Source organism: Thalassophryne amazonica, chromosome 7 (genome assembly GCF_902500255.1).
Source record: "Thalassophryne amazonica chromosome 7, fThaAma1.1, whole genome shotgun sequence".
NCBI classification, from domain to species: Eukaryota; Metazoa; Chordata; class Actinopteri; order Batrachoidiformes; family Batrachoididae; genus Thalassophryne; species Thalassophryne amazonica.
In genome coordinates, this window is record NC_047109.1 from 79,854,778 (window position 1) to 79,867,630 (window position 12,853).

Here is a 12,853-nt window from a genome sequence, read left to right on the forward strand (position 1 = left end):
GCTTGCTGACTCCTGTCAAAATTCTCATAGATAGAAAAAAGAAGAAACCCTCCCTCCCCCAACACCACTATAGTCCTTACATTTACTTGTTTCATTGCAGACAGTATGAACCCAAATATTCCATGTTTTACATTGTAATTTTCATTTAATTTTTATTATACATTCCAAAAAAAAAAAAAAAAAACACTGAGACGGTGGCATTTTTTTTCAAAATATGAGGATTAAATAATCACTTTTACAGCCAGTTTTATTGAGACAACTTAGGAGGGACACAGGAACATTTACAAGTCATTGGATATATCTTAGACATGTTAGTACAAAGAAAGAATGCTACTACAAACTTGATCTTCCCTTAACAAAGGAGGCTGAACAACTTTTCCTTCACTCTCAGGAAGTCATGTATTGACACGAAGACAAAGCCACCTCCTAGTTCACCAGTTAAAAGCCACGAAAACCCAAAGCCAAATTGGGCAGATACAAGACTAGACAAGTGTCCTTCAAACTCAAAGGAGATAAGTAATACGTTTAGATTTTACTCTCAGCTGCATATGTCAGAATGCTCTAGTGATTAAACACAATTCAACAAATTATTTGAAAAGTTGGGTATATACCCAAAATACAGTGCCCTTTTCTTTCACCAAAACATGAGCTCTTGATCTCAGATGTACCTTCTGGCAAATTGTAGCGTTCAGGTCTTCTTTTTAAGGAAACCTTCCTAGATACCACTTCATCATCAAGCTGTAACTGGAGATACAAAATGCAAAACATGCACTATGCACAATCTTTTCTTCTCTTTGCTGCAGTTTGGTTTTGTCACAGGCTTCTTTTGGGTTCATTTACCCTACATTTACCTGTACATCAGGTTATAATAATGGCCAGTGCTCTGGACCCTTACTTCTTTTCAGTGGGACTTGCCAAGGTTGTTCACTCTCCCTGCTCTTGTTTGCACTTGTTACTGAACCATGTTTGATTGCTTTAAAGGCTAAGAATGGAATTAAGGGGATTCAAAGATTGGGTACCACTCATAGGGTCTTCTTATATGCCAATGATCGCCTTTTATATGTTTGTGACCCTCTATCCAAATTTCTGTATATCTTCTCCTAGAAACTTTTATTATGATTTCAGGGACAAATTAAACCTTTCAAAAAGTGAATGTTTTGATATCAACTAGTGGGCTAAACAATTACCACAATCATTAATTCTTTTTAGGCTTTCTAATGAAGGGTTCAAATATTTAGCGGTAAGCATCATTAGAGCCATGTGTACATTACAGCAACATAATCTTACTGCTTTAACAAGTTAAATCTGATTTACAGAGTTGGAGCCATTTATCTCTTTCAATGGCTGGATGAGTGCAGGCTGTTAAGATATACATCTGAGATTTCTATACATTTTTCAGCGTTTACCAATCTTCCTACCCACTCAGGTCATTTTTTCAGCTCTTTAGATCATATAAGATCCTCACTTATTTGTGCTGGTAAGCATGCAAGAGTCAGCAGATCATTTTTGCAAATTAACTTATCCCATGATGGGCTTGGCCTACCCAGTTTCTTTGACTAATATTGGGCAGTTGCTCGTAAGATCATGCTCTGGTTCGCCTTAGCTCAGAGCAATTGGTACCCGATTGAGGCCATGTCATGCTCCTCCTCTTCACTCCAGGCCTTGGCCTTTACCAGCCTACTTTAAAAAAATAAATAAAAATAAAAAATATTTGTGAAGTGACAGTACAAGTTAATGTACATCGCCACACAGTGAAGTAAACAAGCCAGATTATAGCCACTGGCTAATTTCCACCTGTCATCCCTAATAGATGCGCCACAGCATGTTTTTTTTCCCCATCACATTTCACATCCAATTCTATTGTAATCGCTGCAAAAATCTCACTGCAAAAAAAAACAAAAAGCGTACTTGTGCAAATTGCTATAATGAATGTTTTTTTGCTTGCATGAGTCACTGTTGATCATGGCAGGCATCAGAAAATCCTGAATACACCCCTGTATACCACATCCTCCACGTGTATGTAATAAATATGGGCAATACATCAATCAATATTTATGTTGTCCTTTTCCTCCAGTGAGCCACAAATGATTTTATCTTAGCACAGCATACTGTCTCTTCACCCACTTTTTAGCTACTGTCCACTAAGAACAAATAAGCACAAACATGTAGCTTTCATTAAGCCACAGGTCATATATTCAATGCATTTTATTATGCACATTACACCTGAAACCAATTTTACAATGTTTCTAAGCTTTAAATAGACACTGTAGTTTATTTTATTCTCTACTTGTTACGATAAAATTCTAATCTAAATTTCTAATCTGTTCATGCACTGCTTCAGCATGACTGCACCCCTTGTGGATCAGCCATATGACAAATTTGCACCTGCAGCTTAAACAATCCGACACATTTCAACATACAAAATAGATGTACAAAATTACAACTAAGGAATTAATTATGGCCAATAGAGAACATAAAATCAGAGACAATATAGTCTTGTCTGTACAGACAGTCGCAGTCACAATATAAAAAGTAAACATTGAGAAACAAAATCCATTTTGACAACTAGTTTTGGCTAAGATCTGGATCTACTGCCCCTTTTTATAACAAATCAAATAAATCTGTTCCAAAGTATTTTATTTGGTTTGTGCTGTATTTTCTTCCTGCCACATACTGAAGGCAAGATAAAGCATGTGTGATACAGATCTCATCTTTATGGCCATGGTTTCCTGCCGTTTTCATGACAGCCGACACGGGCCATTATGGCGCAACATCAATAAATAGAAAACATGATTCAAAAGAGGCAGCTTGTTTGGTGACATTCATTCATTTTCTATACCCGCTTACTCCAATTAGGGTCATGAGGGGCTGGGGTCTATTGCAGCACCCATAGGGCGAGAAGCGTGTTACACCCTGGACAGACAAACACATTCACACCTATGGTCAATTTAAAGTTTTTCAATTCACCTAACTTGCATGTCTTTGGAAGTCGGAGCACCTGGAGGGAACCCACGAGACTACACAGAAAAGACCAGGTGGGAAGAGGTAACAGGACCTTCTTGATGTGAGGCAATGGTGCTAACCATTAAAGGACCATGCTGGCCCCTTGTTTGTGACATTCCCAATCAAATCTCTACAAATCACACACCAATGGCTGCTGGGAGCCTGGTTCAAAATTCACCCATTGCCTTGTCCTACCCCATAGCCACTCTAAAACCAGACTAACATAAGCAAAACCATTCAACCCTGTTCTACCAAATACAATTTCCAATAAAATAAAATAAAATAAAATCATTCTTTTTCACTTCTTCCTCCTATAGATTTTCTTTGCAAAATTAAAGAAAACTGAATGAGGAAGGTTTTGAGCGTAACAGTTAATGAGTTTGTGCAGCTGCTGGTAGCTCTGCTCTTCGTATTTTTTGTAGACTGTTGGTAGCTGCAGGGCGTTGTACAGTGCTTTGACCTTCGCAACACAAGCATCATCATGCTGCCCGTAACATGCCTGAGGAGAGGACAAAATTTTTATTAATTTAATGTGCTAACTAATGACAAGAAGTGAAAGCAGGACAACAGGGTGATCAGAACAAACTCCACTGTGGAACACAATCATAAAAACCAAGACAAGGAGAAAATATTTCAGTTTTGCAAACATGAGTTTACATAGCTCAGTAGACATTTGTTGATAGTCAATAAGACAAAAAACCCCCCCCAAAAAACCAGCATAACATTTCTTACTGCAAAACATGATCATTTGTACAGTTCAGTGATTTTCATGTGATATTATACTTGTCATACTCTATTTATGAGAAAACAGCCAATAATAAATTTCCTATATATATATATATATATATATATATATGTGTGTGTGTGTGTGTGTGTGGGTGTCCCAAAAAAGTATACAACATTTAAAACACTCAGTTTGACCCTTAAATGCTACAAACTTAATCACTTATGTTTCTTTTTTTACTTGCAGAGACCCTGAAGTTTATGTTGATGCCAAGCAAGACTCAGGAAAATGCCAAGATTAACCATACTACAGTGAACAAAAATGATTGAGTTTTAGCACCAGACCAAGAGTGTCAAACAGGTGCAGCAACTTTATGCTGGACTGACAAAATGCAGGGCCAATATTGACACTGGTATGAAAAACTTCAACCTTTCAGCTTTCTATCCAGCCATAAATTTATTTCCTAGACATATGCTTTGACCATTTTCTTTGCTGATAAAATGTTGCATATATATATATGGAAATTTCAGGTGGTAGGTCGGTGCCACTCATAACTTTCTGTGTTACAAAACTAAAATCTCTCTATTCAACTCCTAAAATATGTTTTAGCTACTGTGGGCAAAAGATCCATCTAAAAAAATAATATATAAATAAAATCACCTTGATCAATCTTGGCACAGTTCAGACCTTACATTTACTATAATATCAGGACAAAATTTTAGGCACACTATAATTTCAATAACAATGAATTTTGATATTTAGTTTAAATCAGTTTGAAATGTCCAAACATTCCTGTTCCAACAAAAACAAAATGTAAGATTTTTCTGTTTCTTAAAAAAAATAAAATAATTATATATATATATAAAAAAGGTACAAACCTAATTTCAAATAAATAATTATAACCTTCAACAACAAATGAATTAGTACATGAAAGATGCTTTTTTGATTGAGATGCTGTTTCAAACTTTACATCTGAATCCGGTTTGGTCTCAGTCTACGGACATTTATTCTGTTGACCTACAAGATGACAACATTTATATTAAATTGGAAGGATGGTCTCATTTATGTATTTATTCACTCACTGCATTTTACAGGTGACAGGGCTGGGCTTCTCCAAAGCCTAAGTATATGTACTGGGTTTTCAGTTTGTTTTTGTTTTTTTGTTGTTGTTGTTGTTGTTTTAATTTGAAGTACTGTATCAATTGGTTGCTATATGAATCCTCACCTCTAACTCTGCTCTCTGCTCAAGAGTCATGATTTCTAGTGCCGACACAACCAGCCAGCTGCATTTATTATCTTGAATGTCTGTACCAATCTTCCCCGTCACAGAAGGATCACCGTAACAGTCCAAGTAATCATCCTGCAATTTAAATTGATTAATGTTGTTACACATTGTAATATTTACACACCACATTGTTTGATAAATAAGTAAATAAGATTATGATGCATAAATTTTGGAATTCTCACTCAGTTTACTACACATACCATGCTGTGTACTGATGATGTAATAATAATAATGATGTGTAACAGCATTACCTGTATTTGAAAAAACTCTCCCATCTCCAGTAAGATGTGTTTGGCATTACTGTGCTCCTCTTCACTCTCAATCCCTGCCTACAAAAGGGATTGCCACAATAGTTATGATGAAAAATACATTTCTGGAGTTGGCTAATGTGACTGAGGGTGGTCGATGTTTTTGTTAATTATTGTATACACTTCATTTTAGTGTACTGCCACCCATGGATTTAATGAGTAATTTTAATTGTAAAAGTACTTTGAAATGTATAATCTGCACCAGAAAGTGGTTTATAATTATTATTATTAAACTGGTCAAAAAAACAAAAAAAACAAAATCTTGCATGGACTTTGAGAACTGATTTGGGGTAGTTTTTGGGTGCTGAATCCAAATCTGAACTCAAACTTCCTCTGTCACATCATGATTTTTTGCAGTCAGTGTGTTCTGTATTGTTGGATTACGTAAAAGTTGCTCGTTCAGTCGTGAGTTTGACGCCACTAATCGTGCACAAAAGCAGCTTTAAAAGCACAGTTTTTAAACCAGGTTCACAAAATGTGAACAAGAACCAGAATATCGTTTATGGTACAGAAGAGGTGTGCGAGACTGCAGCTTTTGCTTCAATGCTTAATACGTGAATTATTTTTTCATGTCTAAAAAAGGTGATGTAATGGACAATTTTCAAGATGCGCCACCATCTTGAAACCGAGACTTCCGGTTAGTGAGCCTCTCGCTCGCGTGTTTGACGTCATTAGAAACACCTGCTCAGCTGTCAGATTTCCAGAGAGTGAAATGGCCACTGGAGGTGAATTTCACACCATATCGGAAAGTCATTTTGTTGCCATCCCAAATGGAATGAGAAGGAGTGCTGCAGTGGTGTGAATATTGATGTAACGCCCCGGTCACACGGCACTAACGAAGGACACTGAAGCCAAAATGAAACAAGAAATCTGGACTTACATTGACATCATTTAACCGTCGTCCAGCTTCATTCCTATACAAATCCTGATGACAATTTCAAGTCGTCCATATTCCGTTTTGCTTTCTGTCTTGATGGTTCCTCATCGTTTGTGTAATTCCCATAGCGTCAGCATTCCGTTTGGCAGTCATCCAACTTTGTCCAACCTCCCAAGTCCAACATCTTGCATGAAAATTGTACACGCACAAACAGCTGCGCGCCAAAGACGGCACGCAAACTGGCACACAGCTGTTTGCGTGTGCCTACAGGCTCTCCAGCCAAAGACGGCACGAGAACTGGCACACAGCTGTTTGCGTGTGCCCACAGCCTCTCCAGCCAAAGACGGCACGCGAACTGGCACACAGCTGTTTGCGTGTGCCTACAGCCTCTCCAGCCAAAGACAGCATGCGAACAGCTGTATGCGAGTGTGTACAGTGTTCGTGCAAGACGTCGGGCAAAGTTGGATGACAGTCAAACGGAACGCTGACGCTACAGGAATTAATAAACAATGAGGAACCATCAAGACAGAAAGCAAAATGGAATACGGACGACTTGAAGTTGTCACCAGGATTCGTACAGGAACGAAGCTGGGCGACGGTTAAATGATGTCTCTGAAAGTAAACTTAAGTCCAGAGTTCTTGTTTTGCTTTAGTGTCCTTCGTTAGTGCTGTGTGACTGGGGCTTTGTTGCTAGGAAAGTTCAACAACCAAAATACCAACACTCTGAGCGCAATGAACATCTTTTGACTATTTGATTTCTTTGTGCAACTGACATCGTTATTCAAGCATTCAAAAGGCTATTCCTACCGCCACACAACTCCAGCTACACACGAGAAAGTTTCTTGACAGTTTTTGTTATTGAAGGAATCCGTGTCTCCCTGACCAGATAGCATGTGCGTAGGCGCCGTCTAGGGGGATCTTGAAAATCCCCCATTGAGAAAGAAAGAAAAATCCTGTTGACCAGTGTTATTATTAAGTTTTGATGGGACTCTTATTTTTCAAACCTGCATATTGTGCATTTTGAAAGTTAGCAGAAAGTTCTAAAAGCCAAATTGCATAAATCAGAAATTGCTAGCAGCATTTTCACTTTTGTACCTATTAAAAAGGCATGAGTTCCTGTTGTTTGTTCAGATTTGCTGTATAAACACACACACACACACACACACACTCACCATGTACATTGCTGCAGCCACTGGCAGGTAAAAAGAGTAGAAGGCAGTCTTGTATTTTACAATAGCTTTGTACCTGAAATAAAGACAAAGACATGTTCACCCATTAGTTTTCCTCCTCTTCTGATGATGTCATCACTTCAAACAATCCTTTGTACCTCTCCATGGTGAACCTGTGGAGGTCAATCTTGCCAGGAGGGGCTGTCATGAGGTCTAGCGCTTGGCCAAGCTCTGTTTGGAAAGTTGTCTGAAACACACACAGATGCAGTAACAATGCTCTGTCTGTGCTGCATGTGTATGTGCAACTGAAAACTTTCGGTACCTCAGTAAACAGCTCGAGTAGGTGGATGTAGTAGGGCTGGTCCCTGCAGTGTCGGCGAAGCAATCTATAGACTGTTGCTTCCAAGAGAAATGCATCATTAATGGCATCCAGACCTATTCCGTCCTTAAAAAAAAAAAAAAAGTAGAAATTTACAGTCAGCCAGCACACAAGTAAAAGTGAAAAATAAAGCATATTATTCACACTCTGTGAAACATAATTGTCTTACTTTCTTGTACCAGCAGGGCTGTCCTCTTCTAGTCACTGATGCATCCATAATATCATCAGCCACGAGTAAAAACGCCTGAAGCTACGAGCCAAGAGTAACAATGACAGTCAGACTGACACCTTTTCCACAGTGTAACTAACATGGAAACAATCAGTCTGAGACACAAGTGGCAAAACAGGGTTTTAGTGAGCGTTTTGGCTGCACTCCTTAGTTTCTCACCCCAGCAAAAAAAAAAAAAAAACACACACCACAACAACAACAACAACTAAACTGAATTTAAACAGTAAATGGAATGCATTTATATAGCGCTTTTCCATCTGCATCAGACGCTCAAAGCGCTTTACAATAATGCCTGACATTCACCCTGATGTCAGGGTGCTGCCATACAAGGTGCTCACTACACACTGGGAGCAACTCTGGGATTAAGGACCTTGCCCAAGGGCCCTTAGTGATTTTCCAGTCAGGCTGGGATTTGAACCAAGGATCCTCTGGTCTCAAGCCTAATGCTTAACCACTAGACCATCACCTCCCTCTTATTAGGATCATGTCTAAAGAAACCCTTAAATAAATTCTACAAACACAATCTGTAATCCATGACAACAAACAAATAAAAACCAAACAATCCCTGTCAAACTGATTGACATAATAATATGAGAAATCTGTAAAATTTTAAACATTAACAAATTCTGTCATTGTAAATAAGTTTTGTCTACGTCTTGCAGTAGAATTACTCATAAGGTTTTATGCATCTTTGAGGAACTACTGGTTGTTGCAACAATATTTAAGTTTCCTTTCCATTTACTGTATCTGACTTTCTGATTCAATTTTAGGTTGAATCAGAAAATCCCAACTTCATATTTGCCATCACCACACAAAGTATTTTAACTCCCACTGGTCACTCTCCTAAATTGTTTCTGGACCAGTTTAAGTTTGATCACACTGGTAATAAAGATTGTGAATCCCTTAGTTCCACTAAGGAGCAAAATTAGAATGGTGAAGAAGAAAAGCTTCTTTAACATTAAAATGGTTAAAAAAATAAATAAAAAGGAGACTATTATGTTAATATTATTATTACTATTATTTATGTCATGTTTATTTATGTTTATTCATATTTATGTCATTACTATGTCATTCAAAGCGCATATTAATCAAATATGTAGGACTGCTTTTTTGCATTTACGCAATATCTCTAAAATTAGAAAGGTCTTGTCTCAGAGTGATGCTGAAAAACTAATTCATGCATTTATTTCCTCTAGGCTGGACTATTGTAATTCATTATTATCAGGTTGTCCTAAAAGTTCCCTGAAAAGCCTTCAGTTAATTCAAAATGCTGCAGCTAGAGTACTAACGGGGACTAGAAGGAGAGAGCATATCTCACCCACATTGGCCTCTCTTCATTGGCTTCCTGTTAACTCTAGAATAGAATTTAAAATTCTTCTTCTTACTTATAAGGTTTTGAATAATCAGGTCCCATCTTATCTTAGGGACCTCATAGTACCATATCACCCCAATAGAGCGCTTCGCTCTCAGACTGCAGGCTTACTTGTAGTTCCTAGGGTTTGTAAGAGTAGAATGGGAGGCAGAGCCTTCAGCTTTCAGGCTCCTCTCCTGTGGAACCAGCTCCAAATTCAGATCAGGGAGACAGACACCCTCTCTACTTTTAAGATTAGGCTTAAAACTTTCCTTTTTGCTAAAGCTTATAGTTAGGGCTGGATCAGGTGACCCTGAACCATCCCTTAGTTATGCTGCTATAGACGTAGACTGCTGGGGGGTTCCCACAATGCACTGTTTCTTTCTCTTTTGCTCTGTATGCACCACTCTGCATTTAATCATTAGTGATCGATCTCTGCTCCCCTCCACAGCATGTCTTTTTCCTGGTTCTCTCCCTCAGCCCCAACCAGTCCCAGCAGAAGACTGCCCCTCCCTGAGCCTGGTTCTGCTGGAGGTTTCTTCCTGTTAAAAGGGAGTTTTTCCTTCCCACTGTAGCCAAGTGCTTGCTCACAGGGGGTCGTTTTGACCGTTGGGGTTTTACATAATTATTGTATGGCCTTGCCTTACAATATAAGGCGCCTTGGGGCAACTGTTTGTTGTGATTTGGCACTATATAAAAAAAAACAAAATTGATTGAAATTGATTGATTGATTTACAAAGCAATTCGATTCTGCTGCTGATCTGAATTCAGGAGTAGATTCAACATTGCTGATGGACGTGATGGTCTAGAGCAGAGAGGGGAACCTTTGGTCTCCGGGCCATGCGAGGTCTATTAGAAAAGTAGTATCCGACCTTATTATTTTTTTCAAAGACCATATGGATTTGAATCACGTGTGATTGCGTCAGACAAACTTGAACCCTCGTGCGCATGCGTGAGTTTTTCCACGCCTGTCGGTTGCGTCATTCGCTTGTGAGCAGGCTTTGAGTGAGGAGTGGTCCAGCCCCCTCGTCGTTGTTGTTTCATTACCAGGAAATGGCGGAATGATTTGGGCTTTTTTTTCCATCAGAATTTTTTCAGAAACTGTTAGAGACTGGCAGCTGGAAACCATTAGAAAAATTTATCTGGCTTTCGGTGAAAATGTTATGGGCTTGGTAGAGAATAAGGAGTGTTACTGTCGCTTTAAGGACGGCCCCCAGAGGCTGTGGGGCGCGCTGCGCTCTGAAGCCGCCATCGACAGGCTAAACAACCATTGCATTTCTAAACGGATGGCTGTCTGGATTCGTGACCATCGTGTGCCATTTCTCTGGTTATCACAAGAGCTGGACATCAACCATTTTCCGGCAGATTTCACTTTTAACAAGAGATTTTGTCATGGAAAGCCGAGCGGAAGCTTCGCGCGTCACGATGGATTCGCTACTGGAGCGAGACAAAACCACCTCCGTTTTGGTCTCACAGGACGGCTTTGAGATGGCGTTCAGACAGCTGTCGGTGGTTTTTCCATCGAATGATTATCCAAGAAATTGTGGATGTGCCTGGACATGCCAGAACATGTCCCATGAGGCTTCATCACGGCGTTGCTTTGCGCCATGTGGCACTGCCGCGACACGCGGAATTCCTCCGCACGTCTGTCTCAATGTGCCGAAAAAGTGCTGATGTCCACGTCTTTTCACAATTCCTGTGCTAGTCAGATGACTTCCCGGATAAAACACAGCGTCCAGTTTGGAAATGAATGGCACATTCCACTGTTACAGGAGTTTTTGTCATGGAAAGAGGAGCGGAGGCTTCATGCGTCGCGGCGGTGCCGCATGGCGCACAGCAACACCGTGATGAAGCCTCACGGGACATGTTCTGGCATGTCCAGGCACATCCACAATTTCTCGGATAATCACTCGATGGAAAAACCACTGACAGCTGTCTGAAAGCCATCTCAAAGCCGTTCTGTGAGACAAAAACGGAGGTGGTTTTGTCTCGCTCCAGTAGCGAATCCATCGTGACGCACGAAGCCTCTGCTCGGCTTTCCATGACAAAATCTCTTGGTAAAAGTGAAATCTGCCGGAAAATGGTTGATGTCCAGCTCTTGTGATAACCAGAGAAATGGCACACGATGGTCACGGATCCAGACAGCCATCCGTTTAGAAATGAAATGGTCGCTCAGCCTGTCGATGGCGGCTCGCCCCACAGCCACTGGGGCCCGTCCTTAAAGTGACAGTAACACTCCTTATTCTCTACCAAGCCCGTAACATTTTCACCGAAAGCCAGATAAATTTTTCTAATGGTTTCCAGCTGCCAGTCTCTAACAGTTTCTGAAAAAATTCTGATGGAAAAAAAGCCCAAATCATTCCGCCATTTCCTGGCAATGAAACGACGACGAGAGGGGTGGACCACTCCTCACTCAAAGCCTGCTCACAGGCGAATGACGCAACCGACAGGCGTGGAAAAACTCATGCATGTGCAAGAGGGTTCAAGCTTGTCTGACGCAATCACACGTGATTCAAATCCATATGGCTTTTGAAAAAGATAATAAGGTCGGATACTTTTCTAATAGACCTCGTATGTGGCCCGCAAGACCATTTGATCAGACCCCTGAGGCAGCTCATAAAAACATCAAAAGCAACATAGCATGACGTACGCCCCCACCCATATGCTGGTGTGTGGTTATCTAGAAGAGGTGACAATTAAGAGTGGAAATTATTTCTACAGTGAACGACTGACGCGTTATACAACCCCTGGCAAAAAATTATGTAATCACCGGCCTTGGGCCTTACATAACATAAATAATCCTAAAACCTCAAGTTGCTCACTGTGTGCAGATGAGCAGGATGCTGACATCATTGTGTGTGGGCACATGCATGGGTGAATGTGAGGCATCATTATAAAGCCCTTTGAGCATCTGTATCAGACGGAAAAGCCGGGATTATAGAAACAGTCTATGCAACATTATGAAATACAGGATAAAAGAATGCACTGACAACAAGCGAAAAACCTCTGATAAAATACACTCAACAAAAATATAAACGCAACTTTTGGTTTTGCTCCCATTTTGTATGAGATGAACTCAAAGATCTAAAACTTTTTCCACATACACAATATCACCATTTCCCTCAAATATTGTTCACAAACCAGTCTAAATCTGTGATAGTGAGCACTTCTCCTTTGCTGAGATAATCCATCCCACCTCACAGGTGTGCCATATCAAGATGCTGATTAGACACCATGATTAGTGCACAGGTGTGCCTTAGACTGCCCACAATAAAAGGCCACTCTGAAAGGTGCAGTTTTGTTTTATTGGGGGGGGGATACCAGTCAGTATCTGGTGTGACCACCATTTGCCTCATGCAGTGCAACATATCTCCTTCGCATAGAGTTGATCAGGTTGTCAGTTGTGGCCTGTGGAATGTTGGTCCACTCCTCTTCAATGGCTGTGTGAAGTTGCTGGATATTGGCAGGAACTGGTACACGCTGTCGTATACGCCGGTCCAGAGCATCCCAAACATGCTCAATGGGTGA

The 12,853-nt window shown here is 40.1% G+C and overlaps 1 protein-coding gene across 4 annotated transcripts in view; it reads right to left on the reverse strand.

The window, feature by feature from the left end:
- Positions 1-2,623: 2,623 nt before the first annotated feature.
- Positions 2,624-12,853, reverse strand: part of fdps (farnesyl diphosphate synthase (farnesyl pyrophosphate synthetase, dimethylallyltranstransferase, geranyltranstransferase)) — a 33,828-nt gene continuing 23,598 nt past the window's right edge. For all 4 annotated transcript variants that reach the window (XM_034174735.1, XM_034174737.1, XM_034174736.1 and 1 more), the window contains 7 exons: positions 7,915-7,995; positions 7,689-7,811; positions 7,525-7,613; positions 7,370-7,442; positions 5,264-5,341; positions 4,953-5,087; positions 2,624-3,502 (listed from right to left, as the gene is read on the reverse strand). In XM_034174735.1, coding sequence (XP_034030626.1) covers positions 3,302-3,502; positions 4,953-5,087; positions 5,264-5,341; positions 7,370-7,442; positions 7,525-7,613; positions 7,689-7,811; positions 7,915-7,995 — 780 coding nt within the window. In that variant the 3' untranslated portion in view covers positions 2,624-3,301. The remainder of the gene's footprint in view (positions 3,503-4,952; positions 5,088-5,263; positions 5,342-7,369; positions 7,443-7,524; positions 7,614-7,688; positions 7,812-7,914; positions 7,996-12,853) is intronic.